The 18,805-nt window shown below is 35.9% G+C and overlaps 1 protein-coding gene across 4 annotated transcripts in view; it reads left to right on the top strand.

The window, feature by feature from the left end:
• ALG9 (ALG9 alpha-1,2-mannosyltransferase) overlaps positions 1-18,805 on the top strand; it is a 132,959-nt gene that overhangs the window by 3,247 nt on the left and 110,907 nt on the right. For 2 of the 4 annotated variants that reach the window (XM_031961167.1, XM_031961168.1), the window contains exons 5-8: positions 8,997-9,135; positions 13,777-13,911; positions 17,159-17,229; positions 18,270-18,358. In XM_031961167.1, coding sequence (XP_031817027.1) covers positions 8,997-9,135; positions 13,777-13,911; positions 17,159-17,229; positions 18,270-18,358 — 434 coding nt within the window. Of the gene's footprint in view, positions 1-272; positions 3,123-6,937; positions 7,137-8,996; positions 9,136-13,776; positions 13,912-17,158; positions 17,230-18,269; positions 18,359-18,805 lie in introns of those variants that run through there. The other 2 variants (XM_031961169.1, XM_003764227.4) reach the window with 2 other exon arrangements.

The following is an 18,805-nucleotide window of genomic DNA, read 5'->3' as shown; positions in this document are numbered from 1 at the left end:
CTTAGAGAATTGCCTAGTGCATTGAAAGGTTAAGTGATTTGCTCTAGGCTCTACAGACATTATGTATCAAAGAGAACTTTTGAGCCCCAGTCTTCCTAGGGTTTTTTAGCCTGTTTTTCTAATCATTACATTATGTTGTCCTGAAAATAGTTTGTTTTATTTCTTAAGCTTACTGTTAACTTCTCTTGCTATTTGTTTGTTTTTAATTCCACCTAAACAACAGTTGTTTTTGTTTTTTAAGTTAGAATGATTTCTTTTTTTGTATCAAACAGAGGTTTCCTTGAAACAAATTCAAATCATCCTGTCAGGACCATAAATGAAAAGCTGATTGCTGGGCTCAGTAAAACTTTTTTACTTTGGAGACTGAAATGCCCCACTCCTTTGCTTCCAGAGAAAGGCTGTGATAATCCCATTGCCTGGAGCTTTGATTCTCCATCAGCTCCTTTTTGGATCATTCCCCAAGAAGAGAAAATTCCACATTCTGAGTTGTTGGCTGATGAAACAATATATGACATGAAGGACTTTCTGGTGTCATTTTCAAGGCTCCATCTTCAGGGGGAACAAGAGACCCAGAAGAAAATTCAAAGCCCAACAAAGTTCCATCTCAGGTCTTCCCTCCTAGTTTATGCACAGGATATTATCCAAAGACCCTCCTTCCTTCCAGGATCTCTGCACATCCTCAGTGGTCCTGTTTTTAGGAAATGCTTTATTTCACCTTTTATGCTGCCAGCATTTCATGAGACTTTATTTATTCATGGATTTAATAAAGAAATGAGTGATTCCTGTCTTCATTTATTCTTGGAACACCTGAAATGTACTCTACATGGCCTTCTCACACAGAAGTTGCCAGATGGCCCTGAATTGAGCAGCTCTCTGATATTTAAACCTCAGGAAAATAAAAAAGATTATGTGATTTGTGTGAAGCCTCACAATTTTGGTCCAGATGAAATTGTGGATCTGGTTATTGGGTCTATCATAACATCTGCTACAAGCCAGCTGTACCAAGACTTGGATTTTGTATTTGCATCTGTGAACCTAGATCTTTTAGTCATGTTGGTATGGGGGATCTCTGACTGGAGAATTTTATGGACCTTCGATGAACGTTTTCTAGATCATTTTGTTCCTGGAAAAATAGAACCCTTTAAGATTTTTTCTCTCTATCCTCCATCTTATGTACATGATATTAGCTTTTGGCTAGATGAGGAGAGGGGATTTGATGAAGTAGAGTTTCACACTGTGGCTCGAGCTGTATCTCAAGAGATGATCACATCCATACAGCTCCTTAATCATTTCCAGCACCCACAAACTGGACGGGTCAGCCTTTGTTATAGACTGACCTACCAGACTTATGACAGAGCTCTAAGTCATCAGCAGGCAACAGTGATTCAAAATCGGTTTAGAAATGAGATACAACGATGTTTACATGTGACATTGAGGTAGCTTTGTGGAATATTAAGTAATTTTCTTCAAGTGTTGGCATGAATGAAAAGAACCATGTGTGTTCTTTATGCACCAAAGACTTTCTCGAGTTTCTGACTAATAATTATTTTACTGAACCACTCACATTTCAACCTTCTGTGTTCTAGTTTCTGTGTCTTTAATTTGATTGAAAACGCGGTCTCCAAGATTCTCACAAACTCATAGCTCCTAAATACAGTGCTTCTTTTCAGTCATCATCATTATTCTTCACTTTTCTTTAGCTTTTTATACTGCTAACTTCTCCCTTTTTCTAAGCACTCTGTCTGTTTTTCTGATGTTGCTTTCTCCCGATTCCACCTGTTTCACTATTTTTTTTTTCAGTCTTTTTTATTGCCGAAGAACCATGTTCTGTTCCTTTTGTATATGCCCCAGTCCTATTTCTGGGCCCTCTTTTTTTCTCTTTGTATATATTGTCTTAATGACTGAACCAGCCTTTATGTTTAAATTATCATCTCTTTGTCAGTGACTCTTAAATTTATATATACCATCTCTTTTCCTTGATCTGCTTCCTTGAAATATTTTCATTTCTCTATTCCATAGTATCTTGAATTTAACAACTCCAAATCAGAAATCATTTCCCCCCTGCCCAAAAAAAGCTCACTCTTTTTTCAAAATCCCTATTTTTTCTTTCCACTTCCATTATGCTTTATTTTTCATCTCAACAAGTCAGTACTATTTAAAAAATATATTTTCATTGATAATTTTTTTAATAGCACCATAATTTCCCCAGTATCCCACTACACATCTCAGAGTCATTGTGAATAACAAATGTTTTATAAAGAAAAAAAAAGGAAGAAAAAAAATCAAGATTAATTAATACATTCAAAAAGTTTGAAAATATATGCAATTTACCACAACCCTATGAGAGGAATAGCGTGAGAGTATCTTTTCATTTGTCAATTTTGGGGTCATGTTTATTCTTTGTAATTTTGCGGCTTTCTCTTCTGATTGCTTTCTGATTGTGCTTTACACTTACATTGTTCTTGTTATGCCCCTATGGACTACTCTAACCTGGTAGCTCCCCTTTGAGCTACTCTTAATGCCCCTCTGTCGAAGGCACAGCTGAGCCACACTTACCCGTCTTTGGGCACCAACCCGGATCCCATAGAGACAGACCACCAGGAGGTAGGGGTTAAGCGAAAGAGAACTTTATTCTTAGATAGCACATATTTATACTCCCTGAGCATCGGGAGAAAGGGGAGGTCCTCTAGGAACCTGGCATAATGAGATTGGCCTGAGAAGAGGGAGGGAGGTGTGCTAGGCTTTGAAAGCACTAAGGAGGGAGATGTGGTACCTGGAATCAGACACCGCCTCTTGGGGCTAAACCCCACCTCCAAGTAGGACTCACCTGCGCCTCGGTATCTCTCATTCCTCAGGTACTCCCACATGCTTTGAACTGCATTCCTTGCTTCTAGAGGCTTTTTAACCCTTAGAGTTGTAATCAATTCTATTTTGTTTTCTTGGTTCTGCTTGTTTCATACTGCATCAAATTGTGTCTGTATTTCTCTGTATTCATCAGATTTGTCTTTTCTTCCTGTAGTTATATTCCTTTACATTATGTATTTCTTTAGTCACTTCCCATTTGATGGATATATATTTTATTTCCAATTCTTTGCTACCACAAAAAGTGCTGTTATAAATATTTTCTTGTATGTGGGGACTTCTTTTTTTTTTTTTTTTTAATAATAGCTTTTTATTTTCAAAATACAGGCAAAGATAGTTTTCAACATTCACCCTTGCAAAACCTTGTGTTCCAAACTTTTCTTCTTCCTTTGCCCTTACCCTGTCCCCTAGACAGCAAGTAATCCAATATAGGTTAGAGGCATGTGTGATTCTTCTAAACTTTATATTTCCACATCATGCTGTACAAGAAAAATCAGATCAAAAAGGGAAAAAAAATGAGAAAAAAGCAAGCAAACAACAATTAAAAAAATGAAAATACTATGTTATGATGCACATTCAGATCCCATAGTCTCTTTCTGGATGCAGATGACTCCATTACAAATCTTGGAATTGGCCTGAATTATGTCATTGTTGAAAAAGCCAAATCCATCACAATTGATCATCACGTAATAATCTTGTTTCTGTGTACAATGTTCTTTTGGGTCTATCACTTCACTTAGCATCAGTTCATATAAGTCCAGGCCTCTCTGAAATCATCCTGCTGATGGTTTCTTACAGAACAATAATATTCCATAATATTCATATACCCTAACTTATTCAGCCATTCCCAAAATGATAGACATCCACTCAATTTCCAATTTCTTGCCACTACAAAAAGGGCTGCTGCAAACAATTTTGCACATTTGGGCCCTTTTCTCTTTTTATGATCTCTGGGATACAGCCCCAGTAGAGCTACAATTGGATCAAAGTTTTATACATCTTTGGGCATAGTCTCAAAATTGTTCTCCAGAATGATTGGATCAGTTCACAATTCTACCAACAATGTTAGTGTCCCATTTTTCCCACATCCCCTCCAACATTTATCATTATCTTTTCCTGTCATCTTAGCCAATCTAAGAGGTGTAAAGTGGTACCTCAGAGTTGTTTTAATTTATATTTCCCTAATAGTGACTTAGACCATTTTTTCATATGACTAGAAATGTCTGAAATTGTCTGAAAATTGTCTGTTCATATCCTTTATCAATTGGAAAATGGCTTGTATTCTTATAAATTTGAGTCAATTCTCTATATATTTTAGAAATAAGGCTTTTAACAGAAAACTTGGATGTAAAATTTCCCCCCCTTTTTTCTGCTTCCCTTCTAATCTTGGCTGCATTCATTTTGTCTGTACAAAATCTTTTTAATTTAGTATAATAAAAATTATCCATTTTGCATTTCATGATGTTCTCTAGTTGTTTGGCCATAAATTTCTTCCTTCTCCATAGATCTGAGAGACAGACTCTCCTTTGTTCTTCTAATTTGCTTATAGTAAGCTTCATGTCTAAATCATGAATCTTTTTGGTATAGGGTGTTAAATATTAGTCAATGCCTAGTTTCTGCCATACTCTTTGGGGATTTTCTTCTTATTAGTGATCCTCATGGGGTCCCCGCAATGGAATCTCCAGGTTAAAAAATATGAACATTTAGTCATGTTATTTGCATAATTCTAAATTGCTTTCTAAAATGGTTGTTCTGATTTCACCAACAATGAACTAAGTAGTGTGCCTATAATTGTGCAACTAGTCCCACATTAACTATTCCCATTTTTTGTCATCTTTGCCAATTCACTGGAGTGTGACAAAAATCCATGCTTTTTGTTAAGGATATTGCCATTCTTCCAATTTTACAACTTTTCCAAGTTTACAACTTTTGAATTTTCTAATTCTTTAGTCTTTCTCATCCACAAGTTGTCAACAAGTATTTATTAAATATGTAGGGGATCCTGTCCTAAGGACTAGGGATATAAGATGTATTTATTCTACAAAATCTATAGCAACTGTATCCTTCTCTACACTCACATAAATCATTGGTAGATTCAGAATAGAAAAGAATAGATGACATCCTGGTTTATTATACCTTTTACCTGCAAATAATAGCCAACTTTTTTTCCCCCCTAAGGCAATTGGGATTAAGTGACTTGCCCAGGGTCATACAGATAAGAAAGTATTAAGTGTTTGAGATCACATTTGAACTCAGGTCCTCCTGACTTCAGGACTGGTGCTCTATCCACTGTGCCATCTAGCTGCCTCTAACAGCCAACTTCTTTACTGGTCTTCCTGTCCTTTAATCTATTTCTGTTCCAATCTATCACCTGTGTAACTCCCAAATTGATATTTTTAAAGCATGGATTTGATTGTCATCTTCTTGCTCAAGAAACTCCAGGAGCTCCTTATTACATTCAGAATAAAATATAAACTGCTTTGGCTTTTAAAGCTTTTCACCATCTGATCCATCTATCTTTTTAGATAAAATGGTTGCTTACTCTTACCTGTATGAAATCTTTCCTTTCCCATTGCCATGTTTTGCATTCCTGGAATCGTTACCTTTGTCTTGGAGAATTCCTAGCTTTCTTCAAAGTATAGCTTAGGTTGTACCTTCTACAAAAGGATTTTGCTGATAATCTTAATTATATCCTTTTTTTGCCTCTTACTTTATCCCCATACCTGAAAACCTTATATAGGTTTTTGGGATGTGTACATGTACATGTACACATAGATATTTTTTATTAAAGCTTTTTATTTACAAAGCATATGCATGGGTAATTTTTCCAACATTGACCCTTGCATAACCTTTTGTTGGAAATTTTCCCCTCTTCCCCACCCATTCCCCTAGCTGGCGGGTAGTGTTAAATATGTTGAAAATATAGTAATGTATATTTTTTGTAGACTATAACCTCTTTTAGCTTAAGGACTATTTTTTAGTCATTGTATCCAAAGTAACTATCATAGAGCTAGGAATATGATATTCAATAAGTACTTAAGTTGAATTGAGTTTAGCTTGGAGGCATTTCTCATTCTCTTAGACCTATTGTAATTGGTAGTAATAAAAAAACCTAATTATATCAGGGGTTATTAAAGCATTGTTTTCTTTCTTATATACAGCCCATTGATTAAGATCCTAAATCCTGGACTAGCACATATCATAATTTATTTCATTTTGTGTTTTAGTTTGAAATATACTGGAATATTTAACTTTGGAAAAATAAACTTAGGAAATAATACTAAAGAATATGGCATATTGAAACAGGAAACAAGTATTTTTTAAAAAATAAATCAAATAAACTGAAAATCTCTACTTATAGTTTATTAGGTAAAACATATCTTTTGGTTTCTTTATTCTCATTCCCTATCTCTCTTTTTAATTTTTTTTTTTTTTTTTTTTTTTTGCTAAGGCAATTGGGGTTAAGTGACTTGCCCAGGATTACACAGCCAGGAAGTGTTAAGTGTCCTCCTGATTTAGGACTGGTGCATATTCCCTATCTCTTTGATATTAATGACTGCATTAAGTTAGAGCAATACTCCTTTTTTGTGATATATTGGCTTCACACTAAGGCATTGATTGCTTGCTGGTGTCCTGGGATATCCACAGCAAATCTGCCTCATAAAGTTTACCACCAAAATAAAGGGGATAACTTGTGTCAAATAGGCCTGCCCCCAAACCACCCCGAGTTAAGAATCAAAAAAGTAACTGGAAAGTGTAGGCTCCTAAGTAGCAAGGACTGTGTCCTGGGCTCTGCAAGCAGAGTCAATGTATCATTTGGTGTTGCAAACCGAAGTGCCTTAAGGAAATCTGGGGATGGAGGACTATTTAGAAGGATTATATTGGGCAGTGAAGAAATAGAAAGGATGAAGAGGCAAGAATGTTTGAGGCACAGATTAGACATTATGGAAGAGGTATGAGTCTGGGGGTCATATCTCTTCCTCCCCGAAAAAACTGTCCTCAAATGACACGGAACTCCAGCGCTTCTGTTCGTATGAAGTATTTCGTACCTCGGTGGCCACCGTTCGCCCAAACGACCCATGGCGTCAAAAGCGAGGACTTCGTTGGGTCCAGCCTCTTCCTTTGCCCATACTTGCTATGGCGGCTAGGGGGGCCAGGCAGCGGCTCAAGGGAAGCGGCGGCGGCGGCGGCGGCGGCGGCGGCGGAGACCCGACCAAGCTGCGGGAGGAGCCCCCGGGCCGAGAAGCAACCACTGCCTCAGAGCAGCGGGCTGAGTACGGGCAAGAACTCGGCGGGGACGCGTTTGGGCGGGCTCTTCTCTTCCCCGGCCCGGCGGTCGGCCCCGGTTTCCCAGTCCCTTTTCCGAGGCATCCCCTTCTTTCCTGGATCCGCCCCCCTGGCCGAAGGGCTCCTCTCCTTCCTCTCTTCCTCCTCCCTCTCCCCCAGGGCCAAGGACATTACCCCTTGACTGGTTTGGGCTCTACCGGGAAGGAGGGGAGGAGGCGTCTAAAACCCGAGGGCTGGGACAGGAGAGCGAGCCCGACTCACCTGGACTCGGGAGATAGCCCAGCTCGTTCTGCCCCTCCTTTTGCAGACCAGGACTTCCCCAAGACTCCCCAGATGGGCTGTGGCGGAGCTTTCAGATGGCTCCAGGGCGGTCCCAGGGTGTTCTCTAGCATCTCGAGAGGGAGGGGGGTGTCTGGTGCTCCAGTTTACCATTCATTGAAAGAGATGTCAGGGCACGGAGTCCGAGGCTTGATGGCTCTCTTCATCACGAGACCATTAGAACTGGCTTGAATCATCTCATTGTTAAAAAGAGCCACATCATCAGAACTGATCCTCATATAATCTTGTTGTTGCTGCTGCATATCATGATCTCCTGGTTCTGCTCATTTCACTTAGCATCAGTTCATACAAATCTCTCCAGGCCTCGCTGTAATCAATGGATTGCACTTTTGAAAGCTCTTAATGGTTAGAAAGTGCTTTCTGGTTTTTGAATCAAAATCTTCCATCCTATAACTTCTGAATATTGTTCCTAATTGTGTCCAATGGTCCTACATAAAAGTGACAGCCCTTCAGATTTTTGAAGATAGCTATCATGTCCTTTTTGTTCTATTTATGATTCAGGCCAAAAGTCCCCAATTCCTTTAGTTTTTCTTCATATGCTATGATTTCTAGTTCTATGACCAACTTGGTTACCCTCTTCTAAATGTGTTCTAGTTCATTAGTGTTTCTTTTAACATTTAGTACTCAGAATTAAATATAATATATTCTTGATGTGTGGACAATTTGCTTTTCCACATAGGAACATACTTTAAAACTGGAAGGACTTTTGAGGGTATTGAGTCTTTTATGTAGTCTAGAATTTAATTACTTTTGTTGGATGTAGCCTGCTTTTTGCTGTATATTGCGTAGGAGTGGGTGGAAAATTTTTTGTAAGCCTTAAAGAGCAATTTAAATGTATATTATTATTTCCAAGCCAGGTCTTTCCTCTTCTATACTTGTATGCTGAATTTTTTTGAATTCAAATTTCTAAGAAACAATTTCCTTTTCAAATCATTAATTCATTGACTAATTATTGACTGAGGTGTTTTGGAATTGCAGCTGTTGGGTTTGTCTCTAAATTAAATATTGAAACCATGAAGTGAAAGAATTGAGGTCCTAATTTTGGTTTCACAGATTCTACTTAGAAAGGACAAAAAAGTTTTGAAGTTTTTTCATTTTCCTTAATATTTTTATTTAAAGTTTTGAGTTCCAAATTCTTTCCTTCTCTCACTTTCTCCTTTCCTTCCTCCTCCTTGAGATGGTAAGCTATCAGATATAGATTATACATGTTCAATTATATTCCATATTCATTTTATACAAGAAGATTCAAAAGAAAAAAAATGAAAGTGAAAAATGTTTGCTTCAGTGTGTCAATCAATATCATTTCTTTGTTTGGAGGCCGATAGTATACTTCGTTATTTAGCCCTTTGGGATTGTCTTGGATCATTGTATTGTTGGAAATATATCTTTTCTTTCATAATAACTTTAGTACTTTGTTGCATTTTTTACTTTTCTTTCCCTTCCCTCTTGCTAGTTTTATTCCCATCCTAGTAACCCCTTCCTGATACCTATCCTTTGCCCCTGGGTAGGCCATCTGGAAGTAAAGCAGGACAAGTCTGGGCACCAGAAGGATCTACTGCTTTCAAGTGCTTGATCTCAGCTCGGTTCTGTGCTGCCCTCCTGAGTAATATTTCTGACTGTGATGAAACATTCAACTATTGGGAACCAGTAAGTTATTTCTTGGCCTTTAAAATTTTTTTGAAGAGTATTTGTATGTGTGTGTGTGTGTGTGTGGTGTGTAGGGATACACATATGTTTCCATGTTCTTCATCAATTGCGTGGTGCTTTATTATGGAAAAGATTGTTTTACAAAAATATCCAAAATGAAAATGTGATATGAATATTATGAAAATAATTTCATTTGCACTCTTAATTAGTATACAGTGAGATGATACATGAAAAAAAGAATTCAGGCACAAGAAGTAAGACCTTACCAAAAACAAAGGGAGGAATCCTATGCTTGAGGTTACATAGTTTAAAATTTACTTAATGATGGATTTTAAAGATATCTTAAAAGAATGAGAGTAGGGAGGAAATATAGTATTTTTTTTTAAAGCGATTGAGACAATATCAAAATAACTACTATGCTTACTTTATTTTATTTTTATGGTATTAGAGATTTATTCATTTGTAATGTTCTCTTAAATATAATAGTTCTCTGGGTGCAGGTTTCTTGGGGAACTTCTGGAGGCAGCCTTAGTTTCAGTTCAAATCAATAATCACCTCAAACGCATCCAGAAGTTAAAGTCCAAATCCTTTATTGTCTCCGTCAAAATATCCCAGTTAGTTTTCTTAGAAGCCTATCTCTCCCCTTGATTCCAAGAGCTCTTGCAGCTTGTCCTTTGCCTCTGCCAGCTTCAGACTCCAGCTCTCTCTGAATCTTGGTTCTGAATCTCCTGACTGAATTCTGGCTCTGTCAATCTCCCCAACTGACTTCTGGCTCTCAATCTCCTCAACTGACTCCTGCTTTCTGCATCTCCCGAAGTCTCCTCCTCCGAGAGTGGGATTGTGGGAGTGTAACTTGTGAATCTCCCAGACTTGTGAACTCTAATGTGTGAGCTAATGTGTGAACTCTCAAAGGTGTAAACTTAAGCATTGTTTCTATCAATTCCAGTGAATTAACACTTTGTAAGGATTCTAACATTCATTAATTTAGGAAATCTCTAATGAAAATATGATCAGGAAACAGACTGATTTTTGTAGAAGATTGCTGCAGACAGTATTTTCATGGTAACAGATTGACAGATAATAAAAACAGTAATAATAACTAACATTTATAAAGCACATACTATGTTCTAGATGCTTTATAAATATTATCTCATTTGATGCTCCCAATAACCTTGAGAGTTATTTGCTGTTATTATCTCCTTTTTGCCCAATATTCTGGCTACATGCCATTGCCTAATATATGGAGATTTTAATATCCTGCTTATGTGTTTATTGTTCATTGATCATCCAAAAAAAAAAAAATTTTTTTTTTTTTTTGACCTGAAAGAGCAAAGTGAAGTGCTAGGTGGTAGTATAAAACCTTGGGCTGATAGTCAGGAAGATCTAAGTTCAAATTATTAGGCTTTGATCATTTGCTTGCTTTTTTCCAAATGTAAAATGTGGAGAATATTAACACCTACCTCCCAAGGTTGTTGGGAGGACCAAATGAGATCATATATTTGTTAAGTGCCATATGTAGTGCATGGCACATAGTAGGTATTTTAATAAATCTTGTTTTCTCCTTTCTCCCACTCCTTTTTCCCATACATATGTTAAGTTGGAAGGCAAATTTTTGATGAATGTAACAGCAAAGATAATTTCTTTTAGTAGTCTTTGTATTATTTACATCAGGTAGTTTACAGAACAGGGATCCATACTTGCACTGTTTGTCAGTGTTCTATACCAGGGCTTCTTAAATTTTTTTCCTCTCATGACCCCTTTTCACCCAAGAAATTTTTATGTGACCCTGGGTATATAGATATATAAAATAGGTATACCAATCAAGTATTTACTGATAATAAATCGTAAAGAAATTTATTTTAAAACAATTCTTTGGTATATATATATAATTTTATTATATATATATATATATACATATATATATTATATATATAATTTTACTATTTATTAAAGATGAAAGAAAATTTGAGATGGATGTGCTTGTTTATTTTTACAAGAATTAAATCTTGGAATATTTGATGCTTTTCTCCACATTCAGTTACACGACTTCATATGGAGTTGCAACTCATAGTTTAAGAAGTTTTGTTCTTGTTATATACCATGAAAGAAATTAGTCAATTGGCACCTTTTTACAGGGTTTTAAACCTGTGGCATAGGAAGTTCCATTATCTGGAAGTAATTAGAGTGTGGGGTGAGTTGCTTATCACACTTTCTATAGCAACTATTACAAACCTATTCATCCTTTCTCAAGCCTCATACTTTCAATTGATGACCTCATTTTATATTTACCTGAAAATAAAAAACAAACAATAAAAAAAAAGTTTTGTTCTATATAGAGTCAAAATGGAAGATGAATTCATTATAAGTTGTGAAGATATCTGGATGCTTCTCTTTATGCATGACACTGAATTGACTTTGAGCCCTACAATACTTGAGGGCCTATAACCTCTCAATAGACATTGGTCTAGCAATCTATATTGGAAAGAACTAATGGATAAAGAAAATATTTTACTCAGATAGTGACATATGTTTGGATAGGGAGTCACTAGTTCCATCTATTTTAGATGGGTATTGCAGATGTACAGTGAGCTGGACCTAAAAATAGAGGACAGGCAAGACTGTATTTGGGGATTTTCTTAGGGCTCCTAAATACGAATCCCAAATTACTCTGCTGCCAAAACACATTTTTAAAAAATTATCCCTGTGCTCTGTGTAGCTCTGAATCATAGAACACTGTAAATATCAGAAAAGTAAAGATTCAAGCTTTCCCTGAGGACAGTGGAGATCCATGATAAATATATGAGAGGTGCATGCCCAGTGCTTCATGAAGAAAAAGGGCTGTTGCTTATTACCAAAGATGACTTGTGGACATGTATTGGGAGAGATAGGCAGCCTAGGGATAGTAACTGACAGGGTAATAAGCAGACAGGCAGGCTAACTATTGCACTGGTATCCATGAAAAATTAAAATACCAAAAGGCTCTCTCTATATTGTGTAAATCTTCTTTGAAGGATTTAGGACTTGGATAATCTTGGGCAAGTGATTGGGGATAGTTCATTGAGGCAATCTGAATGAGGGCTGTTTTTGTGAGTTAGGTGTAGGATTTTTAAAATGAGAAGACTTGATTAGTTTCTCTCTTCTTTTTCCAAATTCTGTTGGTGCAGAAGTAGAGTGCTGGGCGTGGAATCGGGAAGACCTGAGTTCAAATCCAGCTTCATACACTTACTAGTAATACTACCTTGGGCAATTCACTTAATCTACTTTTGTTTCAGTTGCCTTAACTATAAAATGGGGATAATAAAAGCTGTGATAATTAAATGAGATAATATTTGTAAAAATGCTTAATGTAATGTCTGGTACATAGTAGGCACTATATAAATGCTTATTTCCTTCTCCTTCCCTTCCTTCCAAATGAATGATTATGTGATATGCCAGCATCTCCATTAGAAACAGAAAAAGGAGAAAACTCCCCCATAAATTTGGTTGTTCAAATGAAATTTATTGAAGGATATTTTTTCCAGCTGGCTGGTGATCCGGAGGAAAACTGAAATCCTCCATATTTACCTAGAATTAGGGGTTGTGTGATAGCTGATAGTCTGTTGCTGAGTTTCCCCTTATGAAAAGAAATAGTCCCATCTCCATTGTGTACAGGGATGTGCCTTCACTTTTGAGGGATTCTAAGGGGGTGCTTGGCAGGGAAATAAGGCATTACCAGTTGACCTCTATTTCCAGATGAATGCTCTTGGAATTTTTGAGCATTTTAATTGATTGAAGGGAATGATATTTCTACCCTAGTTACTTGAGGACTGATAATGAGGAGGATGTAAAAGGTATTTTCCATCATCTAAAGTGCAGTAAAGCTATTTGAGGGCAAGTTGTATACTTACCTTTGAAGTTGTAAGTGGGTGGACACCTTGTTTGATTTTAAGAGTGTAAGCAAATACAGCAAGTTAAAATGCCAAACATATCTTGCCTAAAAGACGATTTTATGAAGAACTCACACAAGGCAAACAGCTGATCAGAAAAAGTGATAGAAAGAAACTCTCAAAGTATCTCTTAAGAACTTTGGAATTGATTATGTGACATGGGAGACACTGGCATAGGACCGTGCAGCATGGTGTACCTCATCAGAACTGAAGTAGTTCAAAAGAAACACAAGATGCACATATTTAGAGAATTCACCCCAACTGTTCACATGGAATATTTGTGTCCAACCTGTGGTAAAACATTCAGAGCTCTTGGTCTGTTCAGCCACAGTTGGACACCCTGTAGCTTGGTTCTAATATAGTGATGTCATCTTAGTTCTCTTCAAGAATGAAAGTCAACAACATTGTATCAAAATCAATAATTAAAAGATTCGTAGTAAAATAATCAAAGGGTTTTTGAGCACCAAAAAGCAGGATATTCTATATTCTTACAGTATTCTATTATTTCCTAAACCTTCTATCATAATGGTTTCCTCTGGTCTCTGTCTATAACTACCCTTAGCTACCAAAATTTTGTATAGATTTTTAGCTTTATATATTTTTTGACCCTTAATTCATAGATTTACTAAGAAGCTCTTCATGCCACCATATGTCCTCATGAGAATGATTTTTGGCCTGCAAAATATCAATTCATTTCTCTGTTTTGGAATTTTAGATGCACTACCTCGTCTATGGCAATGGATTTCAGACATGGGAATATTCCCCAGCTTATGCTATCCGATCCTATGCTTACCTGTGGCTTCATGCTTTGCCAGCTGCATTTCATGCAAAAGTCCTACAAACTAACAAGGTAAGACCAGATCTAGCCTGAAGTACTTGTCTTTAAGGGTCAAAACAACTGAATTTTTTTTTTTTAAACCAAAAACTAGACTCTAAGGCAGAGTTTTAGATAAGTAGGAATAAGAGTTCTATAATTAGATATAAGAGCCTAAGACTTTGAGGTAAGTGCATGATAGTGGCATGAAAGAGCAGTGATATTTAGGGAAAATTTTGTTCTGCAGAGGAAAGATTAAATGGGATAGAGGCTGGTTTGGAAGGTAATGACAGCAATCCAAATTTGAGGTAATTAAGGCCTAATCTAGAATAGTAGTTATAGTTGTGTATTTTAATTGAGTATCTTCCTTCTAATGTTTGAAGTTTGTCAGAGGAAAGACAATAGATATATTGTTTATATTTATTGAGCCTCAATAAACCATCCATGAATCAACATTTATTGCTGGCTTTAACTCACTGTTTCTTGAGTCATGAAGGTGAAGAGTCATATCTTTTTTAGTTCATTGTGAAATAAATTTCTTTTTGTAAAAGGTACAATTTGGAAAGAACAGTGGAATGTCCTCAGAGAGTTTGTTTGCATTTAACTAATCTGCTATGGCTTCAAACTCAGCAACTCTAAAACTGAATTAATTATCTTCTGTCTTAAAATTCACTATTTCCCAGTTTTTGTCACTAGTATCTTCTTTTGATTCTCAGATGTTTTGAAGTATCAGAACCTTATGCATAAACAAAATTTAATTGAAATCTTATTTATGCCTTCTGAAGCAAAGCAGGCAGCGTACATGCTTTCCCTCTTCTAGGTGATAACTTGTGAAATATCTTTTTTTTCCTCCCGTTTAACAGTATTTTATTTTTTCCAATTACCTGTAATGATAGTTTTCAGCATTCACTTTTATAAGATTTTGGATTCCAAATTTTTTTCTTCTTCCTTTCCTTCTTTCCTTCTCCCTAGTACAGCAAGCAGTCTGATATAAGTTATATGTGTACTCATTTTAAACATATTTCCATATTAGTCATGTTGTGGAAAAAAAAAAACATATCATAAGGAAAACCAAGAAAGAGAAAAGACAAACTAAAAAAGAAAATAGTTTGCTTTGTCAGAAGAACATCTGTAAGACTACATTCTCTGCAAGTCCCTGAAAGACCCCCTTTCCCTCCTTATCTACCATTTTTTCTGGAAGCTAAGTCTTCAGTCTTCTGAGTTCTTGTGATTTACATGTCTAATTGTTTTGGAAAGCTTCCTCATGGAAGGTTCAATTATTAAAGGCTCCCAAGAAAAATGTATAGATGCTTTTCTTGAAATAGGATGCTAGCTTGCCCAGCTCCCTTTATGTTCTTAATGTATAGACTTTTGTCAGAGCCCTAACACAAACAAGGTTATTAGCCATGGAAAGGTCTTAAATAGAAATCTGGCTTCAACCACTTTGGTACTGCTTCCTTCTTCTGTACTATTCTACTTACTCATATGCCATTCAGACTGAAAAGATAGCCCCTACCTAATCTCATTACTCTTGATTTAATAGCCTCTACTTCTCAATGGAAGATCATAGATTTGGAACTGGGAGGGATCTTTATGTCTCGAGAAGATAAGTGACTTGTCTGATGCCACTAAATAGTAAATGGCAGAATTGCAATTTTTGAATACTTGCTTTCAAATGTATTTTTACCCTACCAAACAGTTTAACTCAATGAGGCCAACATGATTGTTAGCTATAATTAAGCGTTTTATGAGAGGAAAGTCTTGGATGTAATATGAGATCTTATATGATGTTTCACAGTGGTTTTAATTTTTCCTTATTCTTATAAGCCATATTTGGAGGTAATTTAATTTGGTTACATTTTTACTTTTAAACTTTTGAGAGTTTATTTTAAAATTTGCTGCTTTTTGTTTATGAATGGCTTTATAATTTTGTTAGAACTAGTGGACCGCTTTTAAAAATAATATGTATTATCTGAAGACCACTTGAAGTAAACTTATATTAAATACAATTATTATTTTGTGTTTTTATTTTATTGAGAATTTGGTTCTCAATCAGGAAGCATTTATTAAGTACTTACTAGGTGCCCCTCCTTTTGTTATGCACTGGAGATATAAAGACAAAGACAAAACAGTCTCTGCTTTCTTAATGGAGAGACAGCATGCTCAAATATAGGCTTATATAAAACTCATAAAAGAAAATACAGGGCCAAGACACTAAGAGTTTAAGGAAGCAGGAAAAACTTCACGGCTTCAAAATAAATTTGTGGATTTCTTATGTAGAGTTGGAATCTGCCTTACTGTATTTGTCTTCCTGTTGCACCAAGCAGAACTTTTATCTCCTCTCTACATGCCATTTCCCTCCTCTCTTTGCCATTTAAACCCTTTTACAAATTGGTTCCAGTTTCCCTTTTCAGACTTATTTCAGAATACTCTCCTTTCATATTCAAATTTTAGCCAGACTGGCCTTCTGTCTGTTCCCTGTGCATTGTTCTCCATTCCTAATCTTTATGTCTTTTACCTGGCTATCCCCCATGCTTGAAACACTTTCTCTTTTTACCATCTCTCCTTAAAATTTAGAATTTGGCTAGTTTCTGACCCTTCCAATGATTGGTACTATCTTCTCTATTCCCAACTTTGTGTTTATTTAATATTTAGTTTTCTGTGGGCATCTGTAGTCCCTTAGTAAAATGAAAAGTCCTTAATTTCAGAGAATATTTAATTTTTTGTCTTGGTAACCCTAGAAACTAATATAGTATCTTCCACTTGTAGATGCTTAATAAATGCTTGTTGAATTCTCTATTACAGTCATTCAAATATTTGAAGATGGTGAGCATGACCCTTATAATTATTCTTTTTGTAAAAAATCTAAATATCCCTGTGACCTTCAGTGAATCCTTTTTATACCTGGTTTCTAGTCTTCTTGTCATCCTAGGCAGAGCTTCAGTCAGTCAATGTCCTTCCTAAAATATGGTATATTAGTTATTCTTATTCAATTGGAGGGATTATTTGCTTTGAAAATTGATGGTATTAATAAAGAAAATCGATGATATTCCAATCTAGAAGCACATGTTACTCTAATTATGCTTTTCATTTTAAGTTAGTAGTTTCATTCTGAGCAGCTTAAAAGTACTTTAGCTTATAGCAGATATAACTGTGTAAATACTTTATCAGCTATTTGACTTAACCTATATTATCCTATTTATTTTTTGACTTTTATTTTTCAAATTATTTTAACTTAGTCTGTGACTTCTGTTTTTGTTTTTTTTTTCTGGATTTCTTTTAGGTTCTCGTCTTTTACTTTTTGCGATGTATCCTGGCTTTTGTGAGCTCTGTTTGTGAACTTTACTTTTATAAGTGAGTACAGAAAAGCTTTGCTTGTAGAAAATCACTGTGTAAGATACCAGATGGAATATACTATCCTCCTGACATGCGTGGCAGTGGCCGAAACTTGCCCTTATTCTTTTTCCTCCCTCCAATCTTTGATGTGTTTTTTTATTTAAAATAAGAAGTTTGTTTTGGACAAAGAATACTTGTGGTTATTGTTTTTCTTATAATAAACTTTCAGATATCTGGTTTTTATGCTGATTACCTTAGTTCTGTTTGTCTATATACAGTAGACTTGTAGTCAGAAGATCTGGGATAAAACCTGGACTTTTCACAAGTTTTGTGACCTTGGACAAGCCTTAATCTGAGACAGTTTCTTGTTCCCGTATAGAGGAGACCAGGTAGCTTGGGAGGGTACTGCCACAATGGCATTCCATGTTTCTGCATGTAAAATGGGGATAATAAGATAGGTATCACCTTTAAAAAGTTGTTGGGAGGATTAATATATGTGAATTTGCTTTGTAACTGCTATGTGTTATAGAAGTATAAGGATTTTTTTATTTCTTTGACAGTATAGGCTGACATTTAAAAAAAAATCTCTAATGAGTTATATATGACTTTTCCCCCCTTGTCCTCATTGTTAGTGGGCAGGTAGGTGCCACAGTGAAGGGTTTCTTTTCTTTTACACTACAACAGTACCTTCCATATCATCATTTGATGGTTTAGTAATTGAAAAGTCCTAATGAGATCTTAGTAGGCTAGGTTTTTAGAGGAGAATCTTACATTTTTTCTTTCTGTTCTCTAAGTCCTTTAGTTTCCTATTTGTTGTTATAATTGCATCACTTTTAATTTCTAGAAAATTCATATATCCCCTTGGACTCAGACAGATTAACTGATAACCCTCAGGTTTCTCATCAGTGCAGAGTATTGGATGAGTTTGTCACAATGGTTTTACATGGTAATTCAGATTACCAGATCATCATCAATCAATGTAACAGGTTTTTATCTTCTTATTTGAAGTGGATATTCCTGAGGCCTGACATGTTTGATATTTTTTTCCTTGCTCACAGGGCTGTATGCAAGAAATTTGGCCTCCATGTGAGTCGATTGATGCTGGCATTTTTAGTTCTCAGCACTGGGATGTTTTGCTCATCAGCTGGTAAGAAAAAAGAGGATGACACGTCTATAGAGATTTTGTTGCAATGAAAGAGAGCACTTTGTCTTAGTGTAAGTTTAAAAAGCCAAGCCATAAGATTCTTTACAAGATAACATTAACTCCAAGCTTTCCTGTACAACATTGGGATGTAAGAATATACCTTTGTGATTCTTCATGAGGGAACATTTTCTCCCAGGAAAAACTTGTCTCTGATTGTGAATGAAAATCTTTCCCCAAGATTATTTGAGATGAATGTAAGAAACCAGAGCTATAGTTTTTGTTTGTTTTTGTTTTTAGAGCTATAGTTAATAATGAGGGCTTTGGTTTAGAAAATTCTGAATCAGCCTTCCTGGATTTGTCTAGATGTCTTTATCCTTTTAACTACGTATTAGCAAATGGAGTTGTCAGCCCTCTATTCACCAATATTAAGCCACCTTTGTCTGGAAAAAT

Source organism: Sarcophilus harrisii, chromosome 3, assembly GCF_902635505.1.
Source record: "Sarcophilus harrisii chromosome 3, mSarHar1.11, whole genome shotgun sequence".
Taxonomy (NCBI): Eukaryota; Metazoa; Chordata; class Mammalia; order Dasyuromorphia; family Dasyuridae; genus Sarcophilus; species Sarcophilus harrisii.
Note: the sequence above shows the minus strand (reverse complement) of the source record. Positions and strands in the feature narration are given on the sequence as shown.